We start from the raw sequence: 21,190 nt of genomic DNA on the forward strand, positions 1-21,190 counted from the left end.
GGGGGTGGGAGGAGGCTAGAGCGGGGTAGGTGATCAGCTACTCCCGCGGTGCCAAGCCCAAGCCTGCTTCCAACGGCCTCACCGCTTTTCTCCGGTCGTATCACTCCTGCTGCTTTCTCCTTTGCGATTGCGGTTTGCTGATTGTCGCTAATTGCCGGCCTCGGGGGCCGTGGCTGCAGCAGTCTCTACTTTCCTCTGTACTGGCGTGGCGGTCTGGCATAACGGTCGTTAAAATCAGGGCTGGAATCCAGAAAGATCGGCTCGTAGATGCAGAGTAAGCAAGTGAGTGTGTTTTTAGGAAGGTGAATAATAGGTGCCTTGCCTCCACCCCCAGTGATGCATAGAGTCCTGAGCTTCCAGATCTGTTATTATATGGGCACAGTCTCAGATACCTCTGGCCACGAACCTCACATTATGGAATCTGTGTATCTGCTGTCCGTTGGAGATAAAATTATCTATCTGTGAGAAATCATTGTTGGCTCCAGATTAAAAAAGAGTATTCTTCCTTTTTATGTATGTTATAACCTTTTATTGAAATATTTTAAACCAATACAAATATAAAAAACTGAAATACACATGGAAAAACAAATAGATATGAATTGACTTGACATTTAGAAGGATAATAAGATGTAGACGACTATGGCATCCGTGAGCTTTAACACATTACCAGACAAGGTCAGGAGCAATCAAATCATCATACATTAAGACTGTAAACAGTACTGTGTGAGACTGTATGTTGTGGGTCAGTCAGTAGATCTCATACAAGTTATCAACCAGGCCTTCAGACAAGTGGAGAGGACAGGCCTGGGTGAGGGTTGAGGGTCATTTATCAGTCTGGGATACCCACAGCATATTTTCCTCAGAGGGAACACAAGATATCCCTAGGCCTTGCTCTTAGGGTTTGCAATAAAGAATATATTTCTACCTTCCCATTTCCAAAATGTGATGTCCCACAGACAATCTCACCATTTTGAAATGGGACCATTAAAACACACCTTGGCCACCCGATGTCGGGCAAGCACCAGCAGGAAGGCCAACAATCATATCCTGGAAACGGCAATCTGTCAACAACATAACCCAGGAGAACATGGCAGGCAAATATTCATTATTCCACCAATGATACCTGGGACTTCAGAACAAAAGACCTGTGTAGGGGGGCAGGTCCAGGCCAAGTGTATGAAATCAGCAGGGTCAGTGGAGCATTGGGCACGCCCAGAGGTTTGTAATGGGGTCTATCTGCTGTAGGAGATGTGTGGTTTAGACAGTGTTGTTTAAATGCCCCTCACACACCAACAGGCCCCTTGGTGTCATGCTTCATCATCGGGGCCTTCGCACCCCTCTACGGGATGCGGCGTGCTACGACTCGCGAATACGCAGGAGCACTTGAAGTGAACTATGTGTGGGGGTGTGTGTTATATACCAAGATGTGAGTGAGGTGAGGTGAAAAAAGTGGTTAAAAAATACCTGGCACGTGGGAAGAAAAAAACTTTATTAAATCCCCGGCTGGTATTGTTAAAATTAAAGTGCAGGGCGTGGTTATAAAAGATACGTGTTAGGGTATCAAACCACTGTGTTAAAAGTCAACATGTTTCGGAGGTCAAAGCCCCCTTCTTCAGGACAAGGGTGAAAGCACTTATCCTCGCCTTACTCACATGTAAGATGTAAAAGTGAAAAAATAAAAATTACCACAATGTGTAATGTTCCTCACAATGTTTTATATGTAAGTGAGTGTAGTTGCGCCCAGTTGGCGTAAGAACCTGTGAAAACAAAATCATAGATAAACATACAGGTCTCAAAATCACAGTTTTAAAGGAGAAGAATAATGCTTCTCTAAAGAAAACATCAGGTAGCGTTGAGGGAAGGCAGGCGATTAGCTGTTGCTGTAACCGTGAGTTATAAGATCACCATGAGAAGCAGTTCCAGATTATAGTTTTGGCACTCTGCTGATTAAGTTCCTCTACTAAAACCCTGATATTGATCTCTTAGGTTTCTGATTAGAAAGGAAGGATTCCCCAATATACGTTAAAGGCTCATGAAGTCCTGTATTTGGGAACTTAAAGTAAGATCTCTCTGTCCTTACTGTTCTGCTCTCATTCCATCTGAGCAGAAAGCTGTGTTGGTTTGCGTGTGTGTATGTCTGTAGTGTCCTTTTTTCCTTATTTTTGTTTCAGGTTCCAAAAATTTTTTTGGGTGCTACCTGATGTTTTCTTTAGAGAAGCATTATTCTTCTCCTTTAAAACTGTGATTTTGAGACCTGTATGTTTATCTATGATTTTGTTTTCACAGGTTCTTACGCCAACTGGGCGCAACTACACTCACTTACATATAAAACATTGTGAGGAACATTACACATTGTAGTAATTTTTATTTTTTCACTTTTACATCTTACATGTGAGTAAGGCGAGGATAAGTGCTTTCACCCTTGTCCTGAAGAAGGGGGCTTTGACCTCCGAAACATGTTGACTTTTAACACAGTGGTTTGATACCCTAACACGTATCTTTTATAACCACGCTCTGCACTTTAATTTTAACAATACCAGCCGGGGATTTAATAAAGTTTTTTTCTTCCCACGTGCCAGGTATTTTTTAACCACTTTTTTCACCTCACCTCACTCACATCTTGGTATATAACACACACCCCCACACATAGTTCACTTCAAGTGCTCCTGCGTATTCGCGAGTCGTAGCACGCCGCATCCCGTAGAGGGGTGCGAAGGCCCCGATGATGAAGCATGACACCAAGGGGCCTGTTGGTGTGTGAGGGGCATTTAAACAACACTGTGTGTTCCCCATCACTCTAGGGATCACTATCACTCGAGTGGATTCCACTTTGTTTATTTACATGACTTGGGAGACTGAATCCACTGACTCTCTCTCTCTCCCCCCTCCTGTTAAAATTTGATGTGTGGTTTAGTACACATGGTTAACCACAGATAAACATATCTTCAAATCAGGCCTAAGACGCTGTCAACAGTGTTTACAGAACACCAAGGGCACAGCTCTTGCAGGCAGTATTGACACTGGCACTAACAGCAGCAAGGAAATCTTCCCCACCAACAAAGATTTGACTGTACCACCAGCTGCCTCCAGCAACACCAACTCAAAAACCCTTGCAACAAGCTCTCTGAATTCATCAGTAACAAAATCACTTCCATATTCAGCAACTTTGACCTTCAACCAGATGCCATCACCGTTAACACTCAACTTCCCATCATTGCCCAAAAACGATCCCTACCCTCGTGGCCCGCCATCACCACGATCTAAATCACTGCTACCATGAAGACCATTCACTTGAGGGCCCAATCTGACCTTTCAACCCCACTATGTCTTCATCAAAGGACTCCTGACAATCAGCGAACCACTAACACCGATCCTCAATGACTCCATCGAATCAGCAACTTCCCAGACACCTGGAAACATGCCACTGTGATGCCCCTGCTCAAGGAACTATCCACTGACCCAGCCACACTTTCAAGCTATAGACCCTTCTCTCTCCTGCCATACCCAGCAGAGATCTTACAGAAACTAATCAACCAACGCCTCACCAACCACCTCAGCAACTACTAGCTCCTAGACACCACGCAATTTGTATTCAGACACAACCACAGTACAGAAACAGCACTCATTGCCACCATAGATGTAATAATCATGATACTTGATAGAGGAGACCTGGCTGCCCTCATTGTCCTCGACCTCTCTGCAGCTTTTGACATGGTTTCACAGCCCATCTTATCAGGCCCCTGCACAAGACTGACATCCATGGACTCACTCTCTGGGGGTTCTGCTCTTTCTTAACAAATAAAGCCCAAGATGACATACTGGCATGTAACTCCTCAGAAGCACTCCAACTCTTCTGTGGAATGCCTCAAGGTACATTGCTTAGCCCCCCTCTCTTCTACATATACGTGATTACTCTAGCCAATGTTATCTGCACACATGACATCAACATCCTTCCCTACGCAGACGACATAGAACTCATACTCTCCCACTCAGACAAGGCCCCTAACACAAGACACAAGCTCACCACCTGCATGAAGAAAGTAGCTCACTGGTTGAAAGCCAAATGTCTTAAGCTCACCCTGGACAAAACAGAAGTAATGATTTTCACGAAAAACACCTCACCATGAATGCACAAATCAACACTGCCACTGCATCCTGCTGCCACACCTTGAAGATGCAGAGGAAGATCTTCAAATGGCTCCTAAGCAACACTAAAAAAACTGTCACTTATGCCCTAGTGACCAAGAAGTAGGACTACAGGGACTCTCTCTACACCGGGAACTCAGCAGCGAGACTCTTTCACACATAACTCCTATCACAACACACCTAAGGGAGCTCCACTGGCTCGTAATACACAAACTGCTCACAGATACATTTGAGGCACTACACAACTAATGCCCATATACCTGAACAGTCATATCTTCTTCCAACATCCACCCAGACTTCTTTGCGCTGCAAGGCTTCACAATGCAACCATAAAACCAGATCGGGAGGACTGGAGTTCTCTTACAAGACTCCTAAACTGTGGAACGGCCTCCCACTCCACATCAGAGCCTCATCCTCTCTTCTAGAATTCCACAAGAGAATGAAGACTTGGCTTTTCAATTAACCAACCTACCATAGACAGGGCTAGGCACACACACCTGTGCAGTGCCAGGACACCCTTGTGGATGATAGTGCGAACTTAACATAAAAAAACATTAGATATGTCACAATTTGGCTTTCGTCCTAACCACAGCACAGAGTTCATCCTTCTTACAGTAAACAAACATCTAAAACTCGTAATGGACAATCAAGAAACTGCTGACTGCATCTTTTGGGTTTTGTCAGCAGCATCTGAAACCATATCCTACACCATCCTTATTCAGAGGTTAGCAGGCATTGAGGCTGGTGTTTGTGCTCTTGCCTGGATCTCCAATTTCCTTACCAATAGGTTCCAATCAGCGAGTCTTTCTATTTCGGTCAATTACAACCATAAAAGATACATTAAAAAAGTACAATATGATAATATCCAAAATTGATCCAATCTTGCGGCACAACAAAAGGGGCATTAAATGCTATACAGGTTTATACGAATCATTCCAAATACGCCAATAAGACCTACAATCATAAATATATTTAAAAGACATTAAAAAGCTATTCATTTATACCATATTAAAAAAACATGTATCCAAACATAAAATACAAAGAGTGCTATAGGTGGAAGAAGGGGCATTAATCAATCTAAACACAACCATTGTGAAAGTGCAACCCATTTTATTATCTATATGACCCCTCTAGCAGACCTTTGGGTTCTAGGTGATATCTTACGGAGATGAAATGAAATTGATCATTTCTCTCACAAGTGATCATAAAGCCAGCCAACTCAACTTCAGACAATATCTGACATCAGTATCACAAAAGCAGCTGAAGACCTTGAAAGTGGTAAGAGCACCTCAGATGAACATCAGTTTCAACTAGTATTGTAAAAGCCAAAAAACAATGCTCGTTGGTCAGTATTCAAGCCTGTCAGTGAACTAGACATTGCAAAGATCATTTTGACCCCTAAATCTAACAATCATTATAACAATCCTTTACCTGCAAAGTGTTGGTCCTTCAATAAACCATCTGCTCATCCTGTCATGGACAAAGGTCATCAATGCTTCGTTGACACAAGGCCAAATACCGGTCTGCCTAAAAACTGGGCAAGTCACTCCACTTTTAAAAAAGCAAACAGAGAACCCCTCTGATCCCAACAATTTCAGGCCAGTAACAAACATTCCCATGCTAGCCAAAGTCCTGGAAAAATGTGTGCAACAACAATGTAACCATCATATATCAGAATTCAATCTGTTAAATGACTTCCAATCAGGATTCAGACCAAACCATAGCACGGAAACAGCAATTCTGCACATCGTGGATGACGCTTTACTTGCCCTCGACAATAACGAAACATGTCTCCTAATCCTGCTGGACCTTTCGTCGACTTTCGACACGGTAAACCATGCCAAAATACTGGATAGCATGAAAGACAGATTGGGACCAGAGGGAACAGTCCTAAAATGGTTTAGTTCCTTTCTTGAGAACAGATCACAAAACTTCATAGTCAACCAAGCATTGTCAGGTTATACCAGAAATACAATCGGAGTTCTGCAAGGGTCAACATTATCCCCGGCGTTATTTAATCTGTACGTAGAACCACTAACGGAAACATTACAAAAAGCAAACATTTCTTTCCACATGTACACAGATGACAATCAGCTGTACATCAAAGTCACATCGACAGAAGAGATAGGTTTCATGAACCAGGCACTAATGAGAACCAGCCAATGGCTAACCAGCAACCACCTGAAGCTTAACCTTCATAAAACAGAATTTCTGCTGATAACGCCCCAGAAAAGCACAACGAATATATTAGAATGAACCAACCAAATCACAGCTTTAAAGTGTACTCCGAAGATTGTTGCCTCTACTAAATCCTTGGGAATTAAACTGGACAAAAATTTGAACATATTCGCACATATTAACACAATGGCAAAAAATGCCCAGTCCCATTTAAGCTACCTCAGAAAACTAAAACCATTTTTAAATACGGCAGATCACAAAACCGCAATTCAGGCACTGGTCATATCAAGGATAGAGTATGGATGCACAACTCTGGCTGGGCTCCCCAAGATCTCAACAGCCCCACTGAAAGCTTGTCTTAATGCAGCCACAAGACTTAAAACTGGATCCAAAAAATTCAACCACATCTCCCCTCATTTGAAAGCACTCAACTGATTGCCCATCGAAGCAAGAGTTCAATTCAAGTTGGCATGTATCACTCACAAAGTGATACATTACAAAACACCAGGGTACCTAGCCCAGAAACTTACTCTATCAGGAGGGTGCCGGTTCTCCAGGAGCAAAGCAGACCTACTACTGAAACTGGCTCGTTTTTCTAAGAAAAGAACTTGCGACCGAGCGTTTTCTGGGGCAGCTCCTAGAATCTGGAACGCTCTCCCTCCTAACATTAGAGGAATCCCATCCATTGCAGCATTCAAAAAGGAAGCAAAATCGTTATATTTAAGGAAATATCTCCCAGAACAGTCTAGCTATCGTCTATGGACCTGTCATGATCATATTCTTGCTACGTCTCGTCGAACATTAACCCTTTGTGGGGTTGTATATTTGTATATTAAGTTTAATGTTTAGTTCTAATCATTGTACAATAACTGATGACTTGGTAACAAATGGTTTTGGAATTGCAAATGTAAAGCGCTCTGATACCCCACGCAGAGTCATGTTCGCGCTACAGAAAGCACCAAATAAATAAATGAAAAACATCTAAAATCAAATTCAGACAAAACTGAATTGCTGATATTTGGAAAAAATAAAGAACACTGGACCGACTCCTGGTGGCCATCGGAACTCGGTCCGTTCCCCTGTCGTGCTGAAGTAGCTTGGAACTCGGGTGTCAAATGTGACAATAGGATCCTCTTCAAACTTCAGATCCTTTCTGTTACTTCCACTTGTTTCGGTCTTGAAAGAACTCTCAGTAAGGTGTTAGTTTTTCTGCTTTTTAAGGCTAGGAAAACTGTGACCCCATGCCTTTATATGACTCCAGTTTTCTTTACTTGGGTGTATCCAAGAAACTGCTATAGAAACTTCAGCCAGTGAAGAATTCAGCAACTTGATTAGTACTACACCCTCCCAGACACTGCCCCATCTCATTTAAATTGAAGGACCCTTCACTGGCTTCCAACAGTAAAGAGGACTCAGTTTAAGATACTTACACACATTCACAGAGTGGTCTTTCGCTCTGGCCCACATATTTTTCAAGAACCTTTCAAGTTCTATACACCGGCCTAATGTCGGAGATCCGTTAATTCCTTTTACATCTTTCCTCAAATGTTGTGTACATTTCGATGAGGAGGGTGTTCAGCTGCCGTCACAGGTGCAAAATTATTGAATAAACTTTCTCTTACTCTTTATGCAACGCCAAACTAACAATTTCTAAAAAAAAAAAGTTAAACCTGTTTTTCATAAATAACTAATCTTTCCAAAGCAATTGGTATGTTTCTATTCAGTCTGCTGTTTCTGCTTTTCCTTCTGCATATTTGGAGATGATCGCGCCTTGAAGTTTTTTTTTTCTTTTTCATAAACTGCACTCTATAAATTCAAATGTTACCTTGCCTTGAAATAACTGACCAATTTTAAAATGACCAGTCATAGCAGCACAGCACAGGTGAATCTTTGCACTTAATAGGATGGGATAGAGACTAGCTTTCAAAAAACGTATTGCCGTAGAGTAGACCGCAGACAGTCCAGCTTGTTTCACCAGAGGCCACAGTGCCCCATGCGTGCAACACACTGTTGATTTATTAGGGTTAGACAATTTAACAACTTACATGCCCGAGCTGATACCCCTCAATCAGAAGGTAGGAAACAAGGCATCCTGGACATACCCAATAAATATTATTCCACTACCCTATGCAGTACATTGCAACAGTCCGCAGCAAAAGGTGAATGACAGATGAACAGGTCAATGGATGAAGAGGGCTGACCCAAAGCCTCTCTATGTCTGTATATTGATACATTTTCGTGTTTTTTTTAATGTTTATTACTTGTGGCTGGCGAGACGGCTAGTACTGTCGCTAGGCCTACGAAGACTTGCCTATGACTTTCTTAAGGGTATTGAGATTTGGAACATGAGGTTGGGGACCAGCTCTTCCACTTTCCACAGTGTGTGATTGAGGGCACCCTTTTCATATCCCTACATCTCACTTATTAAAATACAGACTGATCAGTGGCTAAATGTATTTTAGGTGGTGCTGTTGACATAAACTGAAAAGAATTGAGCAATGGTGCAAGCAAGAAAAATGTCCCTTTGACCGTTGTGAGGGTTTTCAAATACAGCTATTATCAGGGTACCAAGGGCCCCTTAGGACTCTGTGACCCGGTACCACTGCGCCAATGTTATCTACACCCTGCCACTTGCGATGCACTATAGGTTTCACTTTAGGGAGCTAAAGGCTGAGTGAGAGTACCACAAATGAACCTGTCTGTGTAGCAGCTAACACAGCTCAAAAACAGGGCTCTGTTTGAAAACGTTGTAATTAAGAAAACCTTGAATAATGCCAATTACCTACGCAAATCATTCATAAACTACACCGCACGTTCACATCCATGCAAGAGCAGCAGGGCAATGGAAACTTGGGATGGAGGCAGGAACAAGGACAGACTCTTACCTAGAAGTCGAAACTTTCATGTCTGCGCGGACTGAGGCAGGGCTGCCGGGCTGGTCACTGGCACAGGTGGAACTGCGAAGACAGAATCAACTACAAAGTTTGCTTTTGGGAATCAAAGTAGCATTGTTGTCAGAGTGAGGCTTTACAAACACAATGCGATCCCGAAGAAGTGCACTCACGAGCTCAGAGCTTTCACACTGCAGCATGTTTATGGCAGTTACACACATCGGCGAGGCCGGGTGAAACTCCCACAATGGTTTACACATTTGTCTCCATAGCAACCAGGCAGAGCCACAAACAGAAGGCACATTCTGCAGGACCTTCAAGGCAGAGAAAAGGTACTGGGCTGTTCTAGCTGAAGACAACAGTGTTAAATCAAATTCCAGGAATGCAGTTGTAGTAAAAGATAAGTTTATTCCAAGTAAAGAGGCAATCCCCGGCATACATCCGATGGTTCCATGCAGCAGCAGTAACTGAATCACAATAACTGTATAACACAGTACATACCTAGTAAACATACATTTGAAAGGAAACATATCACGAGGAATAAACAGTAGGAGGGATACATACCACGGGAAGCATTTGAAGGAAAACACACCCACGAGCTGAGTGCGAGTCCGTGCACGTGAATGCCAGGCATTTGAAGATAAATACACTCACGAGCAGGGCGCAAGTCTGTGCACGAGATGACATGAGAACACAACACAGCTTCCCCCCTTATAAAATGAAAGAGAAAGAAAAAAAAACAAACAAAAAAAAAAATATGTAATGTTTAAAATTTTCCTACCATATAGGCAACAAAATCTGACAGCCACCTTGGTTTTTTTGTGACCCTTTTTGGTACAGAAACATTATCCCCATTGGATTGAGAGGTACTCAGATTGGAATTGATGGTGTTGGAACAACAAGGTGTCACATCACCACTATAATTGGTAACGCCAGTAGTAGAGCAACAAGGTTCATCAAGTACAGCATCTCTACATAGATCCTCATCTAAGTATAAAGGGTCAGGATTTGCCAAAGTGGATTCTTTACAATAAACATCTTTGTCAGCCTTAAGAATAGCAATTCTACTAAGATTCCAAACTCTGTTGTCTGACAATCTTACAGAGTTCTTTAAGACCTCAATGACTTCAAAGGGACCCATAAATGCACTTTCCCCTTTCTTAACCTTCCATGGTTTTTTTACCTTCACCATCATCCCAATTTCTACTTTAGGATCCACTTTAGAACCACACTTCTCATCAAAATACTTTTTACTAGAACAGTGAGTACGAATAAGGTTCTCTTTGACTTTTTTCAGATCCACACTAGAAGAAGATGATTGCACCAACCATGATGGATTCACCTTGGTCCTAGGAATTCTCCCCCTCATGATTTCAAATGGAGAATAACCTGTCATTGAGTTCATGGTTGTTCTATACATCCAAATTTTCTTGAAGATTTCAATCTCCCATTTCTCATCATCTTTACCAACAGACTGTATGGCACTCTTAAGAACTCTATTAAACCTCTCTATGACTCCGTTCCCACTGGGATTATATAAGGAAGTAGTAGAGTGTACTATGCCAAGCCTTGTAAAATAATCATTGGCTTTCTTGGAATTGAATTGGACACCGTTGTCAGATATAATCCTTAGTGGCAATCCTTCTTCAATGAAAACTCTATCTAAAAAGCAAAGAACCGAGTCAGTATCTATTCCTTGAACAATTTTGATCACAGGCCATTTAGAGAAAACATCAATCGCTGCAATAACATACTTAGAACCATGACCAACAGGACCCATAATGTCAATAGCAATGGTCTCCCATGGATTGTCAGGAATGGTGTGAACGCCCATATTAGGTTTCAATGTGACCAAAGACTTGTCAGAGTTCGCACAAACCACGCAATTCCTAACTATTCGTTCAATAAACATGTCCATCCCAGGCCACCAAAATAAACGCTTAACTTGTTGTTTAGTTCTGACCATACCACTATGCCCTTCATGGCTTTGCAAAACAATAACCTTCCTCACACCAATAGGTGGAACAATGCGTTCACCTCTCTTAACAATATCTCCACAAAATGAGAGCTCTGACCTTACTTCCCAGAAACTCTTCAAACTAGAATCTAGATGCTTTTTATCAGGCCAACCACCTGTAACATATTTTGTCACATCTTTTAAAGTTTCATCAACATCAGATTTCTCTTTCCACATTGCTTGATCAATGGGAAAGAGCCCTTCATCATGAATCAAGGCAATTTGAAAATCATCCCACTCATTGTACAAATCCTCTTGAATAGGTAAAGGCATCCTTGACAAGAAATCAGCAGACACATTTTCTTTTCCGGGAACATATTGTATGTCATAGATGAAATCCTGTAAACGCATGGACATACGTGCAATGCGAGCAGAGGCTCTTAACATTCCTTCAGTGGTAAGAAGACGCACAAGAGGTTTATGATCACTCCTCAGTACACATTCTTTACCCCAGATGAATACCCTAAAATGTTCCAAAGCCCAAATGCACGCTAAAGTCTCCCTTTCTATTGTGGAGTATTTTTCTTCAGCAGGAGTAAGAGCCCTAGAAGCGTGTGCAATAATGACCTCTTTTCCTTCCTTAGTCTTTTGAGTGAATACATCCCCTAGCCCCTTCGAGCTAGCGTCTGTAGTGATAATGTTTTGTAAAGATGGATCAAAGCAGGACAGAGCACTGGCAGAACAAATGGCACCTTTCACATCACAAAACTCCTTCTCACATTCACTGGTCCATTCAAAAGCAACTTTGTTCTTGATTAACTGCCTAATGCTGTATGTCCTGCACGAAAAATCAGGTACATATCTTGCATAAAATTCCACTAATCCTAAAAATGACCTAACGTCATCTTTAGACTGAGGATGAGGTGCAGACTTAATGGCTTCTAAAAGAGAAGGTTTAGGTTTGATACCTTCCTCACATAGTTCATGTCCTAAATAATTCACAGATTTGACACCAAATTTACATTTTTCATGCTTAATAGTGAGGCCATGTGCATTAAGTGCACCTAAAACTTCATCTAAAGCAGAAATATGTTTATCTTTATCGTCATTAAATACCAAAATATCATCTTGAAAACAAATAGCATGTTTACAGTCCTTTAGGATATCTTGCATCACTCTTTGAAAAATGGCTGCTGCAGACGCCAAACCGAAAGGCATCCTATTGAATCTGAAGCACCCAAAAGGTGTAATGAATGCAGTTAGATCTTTGCTCTTGTCACTAAGTTCTATCTGGTGGTAGGCCGCAGATAAGTCTATGGTTGAGAAAAACTTAGAGCCACCAATCACAGATAGCATTTCTGAAATGCGGGGAAGGGGAAACTGATCTACAATGATGTTGTTGTTGAGGTGACGCAGGTCAATGCAGAGTCTCACCTTACCATTGGCTCGTCTGGCAACAACTATGGGCGAAACCCATTCAGATGATTCTATTCTTTCTATTATCCCCCCTTCCACTAAACCATCTAACTCATTCTTTACTTCATCTCTGACAGCAAAAGGTATATTTCTTGCCTTGTGCACCTTGGGGCAAGAATTTTCTTTTAATCGAATCTCATGTTTAAAGTTGGTTAACCTCCCAATGCCTTTCGAGAAAACATTAGGAAATTTGCTCAACATTAGTGAAGCAATTCCATTCTGTTCATCAACCAACATCACAGGGTTAGGACTATTGGGATCAAGTATGATGTCAAGTTTACCGAAATCAAACCAACTAAGCACTGAAGGTCCTTTCTTTGAGACATACAACTTTGCAATACATTTCCTATTTTTAAACCTAAAGACAAGAGTCCTGAACCCCAAGATATCTATTGTACCGCCAGAATATCCTTCTGGATTGATGTCACTTTCTTCTAGGTGACTGCCTAATCTAGGCACAAACATCTTATTCCAAACAGATTCGCACACAATGGAGTAAGGAGATCCAGAATCTGCATACATGTTGATCTTTACACCACCAATAGTCATATCACATAGAGGTTTCTTCTTAATGGTGGTGTCATTTACATTCAGAACAACAGAATCTTTTATATTCAGAACAAAAGAACAGTTGTTAGAATAATTATTAGAGTCTTCATCATCACTGTAGTCACTTAATTCAATGCATTTCACTTTCTGATTAGTTTTACTCCTTCTACACGCAGAGGTGAAATGACCCATTAAACCGCAGCTAGAACATTTCTGTTTTAGGCCTGGGCAAATTTTGTTATTGGCTAAATGTGACTTACTATTGCACCTAAAACACCTTAAATTATTCTTTGAATCATCAGAACTTCCTTTAGGAGGAAAAGGTTGTCTTTTTTTAGAAAGATCTCTATTTCTGTTATCATACTTCTGATTAATCTTTGATACAATGTCTTTGCTAACAGAAACTTCTTTCCCTTTGACCTGTTGTGCACTCCTACAAGAGAGCTCTGCTTTTCTGACAATGGACAAAATAAAATCTAAATTCTCATCACCATTTATCCACAATCTCTCCTGTATAGTTTCATTTTTAGAGTGCATGACAACTTGATCTCTAATTAAATCTTCTTGTAAGTCGCCAAATTTACAATCTAATGCAAGAGTTTTTAAAGAAGATACAAAATTGTCAACAGATTCCTCAGTTAACTGCTTCCTTTGGAAAAATTTGAATCTGGAAATACCTATACACACTTTGGGAGAACAATATTTATCAAAATCATAAATGGCCTTATCAAAGACATTCATATCTCCACTGGCTTGTGAAATAGGTAATTGATTAAATGCTTTTAGACCCTCTGGTCCTAGTGAATGTAAGAAAATACCCTTTTTTTCAGGCGCTTTCATTTTCCCATTAGCATCTAAAGTTTCTATATAATTTAAGAAATATGCCTTCCATTCTATCCATGGCATACAAGGAGAGCTTCCTGCTGACCAGTAGCTTTGTGGTGGAGAGAGAGTATACCCTTGCGCACACATAGTAGACAGACTTAAGAGAAAATAAAATATGCAATGTAAAATTATAAAAAAAAACTTTGCTCTCAAATTAAGATGTAAAAATAGTGAAGATCAATAAGGATAAATTAAAGTACTTGTGGAAAGTTGATGAAGCAGAGGAAAAAAAAAACGAGTCAATCAGTTCCTTCTAGAAGAACGGCGTTTTTCTGTTCAACCTTCATGTTATTCGTCTTTCTGTTCAACCTCCGTGTTACTTAAAGTATTTCTTTCCTCCTCCCGCTTCACAGAATGTGAAATGACTCTCACCGTTTATTTTTAACAAAGCTTGAGAAAAAACGGGAAAGCGGGAAGTCACCTCTTCACTTTTGACTGAATTAGACGAGGAGTAGCGTCTGACGGAAATGCGCTAATCCTTTTCAGCAATCAATCCTCTTCCGCCCGCAATCATCCAATCGGAAAGTGTACGTTCACACACAGCGCGGCAGGAAACTGGATACCAGACAGTGAAGGTGCGTAGGAAAGATTAAAAGAAAACTTAAAATCAAACCGTAATGGATCGGTGAAAGTCCGATGCTTGGTAGTCAAATCTTCTTTAACGTTGAAGAGATGAAACACGTAAAAGTGTAAAGTAACGTGTTTAAAAATCCATCGATAATTTTAAATGATGAAATGTCAGGAAATGCCTCCAATTGGTTCGTAAATGCTCCGTCCCTCGTCGCCAAATTGTTAAATCAAATTCCAGGAATGCAGTTGTAGTAAAAGATAAGTTTATTCCAAGTAAAGAGGCAATCCCCGGCATACATCCGATGGTTCCATGCAGCAGCAGTAACTGAATCACAATAACTGTATAACACAGTACATACCTAGTAAACATACATTTGAAAGGAAACATATCACGAGGAATAAACAGTAGGAGGGATACATACCACGGGAAGCATTTGAAGGAAAACACACCCACGAGCTGAGTGCGAGTCCGTGCACGTGAATGCCAGGCATTTGAAGATAAATACACTCACGAGCAGGGCGCAAGTCTGTGCACGAGATGACATGAGAACACAACAAACAGAATGGTTGTAAACTATTGGGCCCTTGGTCTGCTTTTCACTTGTCCAGTCGTGACCACCCCACTTTACGTCTCATGTCCTTCTGACCAATCACAGAAGAACATGGCAGATGTACAAGAAAAGAGATCACAACATGAAGCTGAGAAAAGGAGATTTTTTTAAAACCACTATTATGGCTTAAATAAGAACTGGACGAGTAAAAGTGGATGCAGTGATAACTACTGCAACAAAAGATGATCCCTATTTTTATGCTTTATAACCAATAAAACCAGGGGAGTAGAGCTTCAGGTTTGTGGTGCGGCACCCCCCAAATAAATGCATTCTTGACTTGGTAATTGGTTTTGGGAGCCCTGAAGCGGGTCTGCTGTGTCTGTGTCCATTTTTCTCGTCCTGCACCAAGAATGAAAGACAAAACAGTGTCCTTTGATGTAAAACAGGAGAGAGAGAGTGAAATATCAGAGATATACATCTAGTGGCTTAATTTCACAATGTGAAACCAGATTACCTGAATAAATACCAACTTCCCTGATTGGCCAAATTGTGTGATCCTAGGCAAGCATTTGATTAACCTATATGAGAACACTTTTATATACTTCAGGTTTGATTTAATAAACTTTAATGTTCCATTTCTAATAGGAATCCAGGCCATTTTTAGGGTTTACATGACTAATGAGTTGCTTCTTAGCACACTAACAGCATTGTCCAGGGGAGGACATTAATATTTCTTGGCTCGTACATGGGCTCTTAGAGCCAAGCCAGACCACTGGCTTGGCTCCGGCTCGACATACCCTATTCATTTGCAGGCACGCCCACCTCTATATGCAACTTAGACTTAGAACATGAGGCCGTCACTAACTTCATAAAATGATTTGTAAAAGGTGAGGCTTGGAAATATGGAGCCTTGCCAACATACACCAATTTGACTGCTCTACCATCACGGATTATAGTAGCAGAGATGAAGAAGAGTGTGCACAATGAAAACACATTTAAAATAAGTGATTCCAGGGCAGGGACTCCAGATTTTTGTGTTGTACATGACTGTGGTCATGAGTTCCCCAGAAGAACTACCATTTTAAAGTGGAATGGGCAAGGACATAGCTTCGGTGGTAGAGGGGAATGGGAATGCATTCTTGGCTTAGTACTTAGGTTTAGGGGCCCTGAGTTGGGTGTGCTATGTCTGTGTCCATTTTAATTGTTCTCATTTCACCATGAGCTTTTCACTTGTTCAGTGTTTTTGAGCCATTAGTTAAATCTGTATAGTGAATGGTTTACCAAACAAATTATAATTATGAACCCACAGAAGTATTCCTTGAATGGGTGCAAATTTAATACTTTTTGGAATTCACAAACATTGGCAATGTAAGTTAGGAAAGCTGAGCCATTTTCAGGTTTCCAGGTGTAATACTGGCAATCAAACACCCAATAGGTAAAGGGATGAATGCATGCAAATAGTCTAACCAGCGGCAGTCTCTCTGGGATGAATTCTAGCCCATCATTTTTCATCCAGTGTGCCTTTCTAGACAGAGGCCCGTCTAATGCAAATCAGTGTTTACCCTGTTACTAAGGGAAACAGACAATCCCAAAGCGTGGTCATCTCACCCCTCCACCCTGCTGCCCATTGCTTTTTAGGTCTCGTCCTATACCATTCCGCAAGGAATGAATAGGAAGTGACTATTGGGGCTAAACTAAGAGCTAAACTAAGCTCTGAAAAATGCGGATTTCCAGAAGTGCATGTGGTCTCGTGAACGCGCTTCTATCCGCCTGCCTCGCATCACCACATGAAAGCCATTTGTTGCTTGTTCACACTTCTTTCACGGCCGCGAGGAGTACAGTGAATGGAAGCAGGACATAATATAGCACAACTTCACTTCACTTCACCATATTAGAGGTGATAAAACCACAACCAGATAGAGACATACATAAACAGAGACTGAGGCCTGAGTATTTTTAGATTTACAAAATGGGTAGTCTACAGCCTCAAGGATTGAATGACAGGATAGAATTATCCTGCTTCTTATGAACACAGTTTAGGAAAGTATTTACTGTACTCCTGCAAACTATAGAATATGTAATAATCTAAGACAGAGTCCCATTCCAAAATGGCCGACACTTATATGAACTTCTCCCATTGTAGCTTTGGATGACATGATTTTTATGCTTTCCTTCCATTTCAGATTGTTTTGCAACCTAAAGTATTTACGAACCATTATGGTAATTTTATTTTTTAATTTTTTGACTTTGACTGCTCGCGAAATCATGTGAAAAAAATTTAACATATGTACTAGGATGATTGATCATTGATCAGTAAGGTTTTACGCTTGTAATATTGTTGCAAACACATAGTTACGAACAGAGCACAACTTATATTTCAATATAACTTTATCGAGTAAGACCGCAGTCACGTGATCGCGTTACAAGCCAACCAAACTGATTAAAATACAAGAGTGAAAGCTCCAGTTTGTCATCGACATTCTGATTGGTGGAAAGATCGAGGCGCGAAACGCTTTACATTTCTGTAAGTTTCAATAACAAAACGCTTCATTATTTCATTTGAAGGTTTACAGGACAGCTTTCAAAATGTTAAGACTTTAGGAATTTGTGAATTAGGTGGTTTATGACGATTTGGTAAAACATTTGCAAGGAAGCATTTAGTATGAGATTAAGCGTACTCGAACATAGCTCATTAAATGGAACGGGTACCGTGCAGCAAACAGAACCAGTTGGTTCCGTTTGTTTGTGAGGCTATGGTGTATTGAGTTGCAATAGAGCACAGTTTGATGCCTGAGGAACCTTTTTGATTTTAACATAATTAGTTTTTCGTTTAGAAGCTACATGAAAAAGTCGAAATGCAGTGATGGAATTTGGTAGATTATATGTCAATCTTGGGATATAAAGTTTATAGTGTATATTGAATTACTAGAACACAGAACGATATTGCATGATTAAGTAAATAGTGTAATAGTTGTTACAGACGTTTGAACATATGACTGAGTGGCTCATTGTATTTCCTTGTTTTTCCTACCCAGACCCCTGAGGAAGGGTCTATTAGGACCCGAAATGCATCGGGTAGATGCTAAATGTAAAAGTTTGAAGTCGCCACAGATAATTGATTTGCATTTATGAAGAACTGAATATAATGAAACAAATAAATTTTCGTTTGAAATTGAGATGAATTTTGAAGGACTTATTCTTTGAACTGAAATGAGTTGGATAAAGACCGTCCAGGTCCAAGTATAAGTGTGCACGCCACCACCTGCAAGTGGAATTTCCTCTTTCTCTAAATTCACATTACTGATACAGTGTTCTTAGACAAAACACTTGGAGGGAGTCGCACAAAACTTAAATTGCGAATAATTAAAAAAAGAAGGTTAAAATCAGAGTGCTAGATGGACATTTGTAAGACATAATTACACACCACATAATTACACTCTACTGAATGCAACACACACTCCACACAATACCACTCAGTGCCACAAAATTATATGTTACTTCATTACCCTGCACTCAATGCAACATACACTCCAAACAATACCACTCAGTGCCAAATAATTACACGCCACACAATTACACTCCACTGAATACAACATACACTCCTCATAATACCACTCAGTGCCACATAATTACACACAACATAATTACACTCTACTCAATGCAACATAAATACACTCCACATAATACCACAGTGCCACATAATTATATGCTACATAATTACACTGCACTCAATGCAACATACACTCCAAATACCACTCAGTGTCACATAATTACACACCACAAAATTACACTCTACTGAATACAACATACACTCCCCATATTACCACTCAGTGCTAATTACCAGATTGCTACATAATTACATGCCACATACTTACTCTCTACTCAATGCAACATAAAGACACTCTATCTGTCTATCTATCTATCTATCGCCCTCACTCTATCTGTCTATCTATCGCACTCACTGTATCGCCATCACTCTATCGATCGCCCTCACTCTGTCTATCCATCTATCACCCTCCCTCTATCTATCTGTCTATCTATCACACTCACTCTATCTATCTATTGCACTCACTCTATCTATCTATCGCACTCACTCTATCTATCTATTGCATCACCACAGCATCACTCAGCACCACCACAGCATCACTCAGGGGCCCAACAACATCACTATGCGCTACCACAGCATCACTGAACGCCACAGCATTACTCGTAGCCACCACATCACTCAGCGCCACCACAGCATCAATCTGTGCAACCATTCAACAACAACTGGTTCAAATATGTTCTCTCAATGTTTCAAGCTTTATTACAAATGTCACAAAAAGATGTTAATATTTCACTTCTGTTCTTGGATTTTCGTCACAATAAAATACAATGAACATAATCTTCATAAAAGTTATTTACAAAAGCTATTGCCATTATAAATTACAATAACTTTTATTTAAGTATTAATGATTAAAAAAATTAGAAGCCATTGTTATTTGTAATATCAATACATCTAAGTCGCGGAAATCCAACACATATTGCATTACGAATGCTATAGGTGTCACATTTCTTTCACAAACTTTCCTAATGCGAGACCTATTGCATTGCAAATGCTTGTTTAGTTGGGAAATTTGAGAATCACCCCTCCCTCCTGTAGGAGAGTAGGATCTGCTTCCTATGGTTACCCCCACTCTTTGCTGTGAATCTCGGGTTTTTCGAATTTAGTCTGGCTGGGGCCCTACTAATCAGGCCCACAGCCTAGCTGTTCTCTCTCTAAATTGATACCATGTACTTTAGGTGCATACCAGATTGGTTACTGGGTCACCCTTGTGAGCCCCTGTATAGTGTACCCTAGGTACCCAGGGCATAGGTGCACCCTAGGCCTACCAGGGGCTGCAGCATGTATTGTGCCACCCCTGGGTTGCCTTCCAAACTGACACCACAGGTCTGTTCATACAGCCTGGGTAAGGTGGTGTAATCACCCATTACTTAGATATCTTATACCTATATCTATATACATATATAGACACATATACACCTATAAGTCACTCCTATGTCAGACCTCTACAATCCTGGAGGTAGAGTGCTTGGGTTTATGTGGGAGGGTGCCCTAGCATGAGCTGAGCCCCTCTGCAGCTTTCGGAACCATTTCCTTTTAGCTGTTCTATGATACAGCCATACCATATACTCTTAAGTGCATTATAATCCTTGCGGTTAACGCTCACTTTGGTTTGGCTTTATCAAAACATGTCGTGTAAGGTGTCAAACACTTTGGAATACTACCCCACCCCCAGTTCTGTTGGCGGGGGTAGCATTCCACCCTTCTAGAGGGAGAAGACATGTAGTTACATGCTGCTGCCACAGACAAAAGTCTGCCCTCCTGCTGCTGGACGAAACTCTGTCAGGGGAGGCCTTTACAATAGGTTTCCTGTCCAGGGAGGTGCTGGCACCTCCCCAGACAGGGTTTTGTGTATTGGGGCATGGAGGGCTGCATTCAGTGAATGCTTTCCAGACACTGCCTGGTGCACACTAGGTGCTCCATGCATTTCCCAGTTCAAATCGGTTACTGGGGCACTCTGCCCCAGCTGTGGCGCGAAACTGGACAAAGGGAAAGGGGTGTAACCACCCCCTTCTCAGGTTCACCCATTGTAGGGTTCTTAAAGATAGTCCAGCCCCTAAACTTAGTATAAGTATAGGAACCCAGTCCCTAGGACTTTAGATTACCCTGTACAAAACTCTGAAACATAAATCCTCCACCTTCGACATTCCATTTCGACTGGAAGATGGAAGACATCTCCCTTGTGGTTAAGGAGTGACCACTGACCACCCTGTTCAAACAGGCACCAACAGCAACTTTGCCGGTCTGCATTTTCGAGGCTCCCGCCGGAACCCGAAGAATCTGCGACAAAGGACATAGACTTCCAGACATCTCTGACCCGACCTTCGCTCACAGCAAAGCTGAGACCCGTGGCGGACCGGAACTCCTGGACATTCTGCATTTT

General features: G+C 41.2%; 1 protein-coding gene across 1 annotated transcript in view; it reads right to left on the reverse strand.

Moving 5' to 3' along the window:
- Positions 1 to 21,190, reverse strand: part of CPLANE1 (ciliogenesis and planar polarity effector complex subunit 1) — a 2,360,818-nt gene that overhangs the window by 998,451 nt on the left and 1,341,177 nt on the right. The window contains exon 31 of the mRNA XM_086960545.1: positions 9,210 to 9,281. Coding sequence (XP_086816671.1) covers positions 9,210 to 9,281 — 72 coding nt within the window. The remainder of the gene's footprint in view (positions 1 to 9,209; positions 9,282 to 21,190) is intronic.

This window comes from Lissotriton vulgaris, chromosome 3_1 (genome assembly GCF_964263255.1).
Source record: "Lissotriton vulgaris chromosome 3_1, aLisVul1.2, whole genome shotgun sequence".
In the NCBI taxonomy this organism is placed as follows: Eukaryota; Metazoa; Chordata; class Amphibia; order Caudata; family Salamandridae; genus Lissotriton; species Lissotriton vulgaris.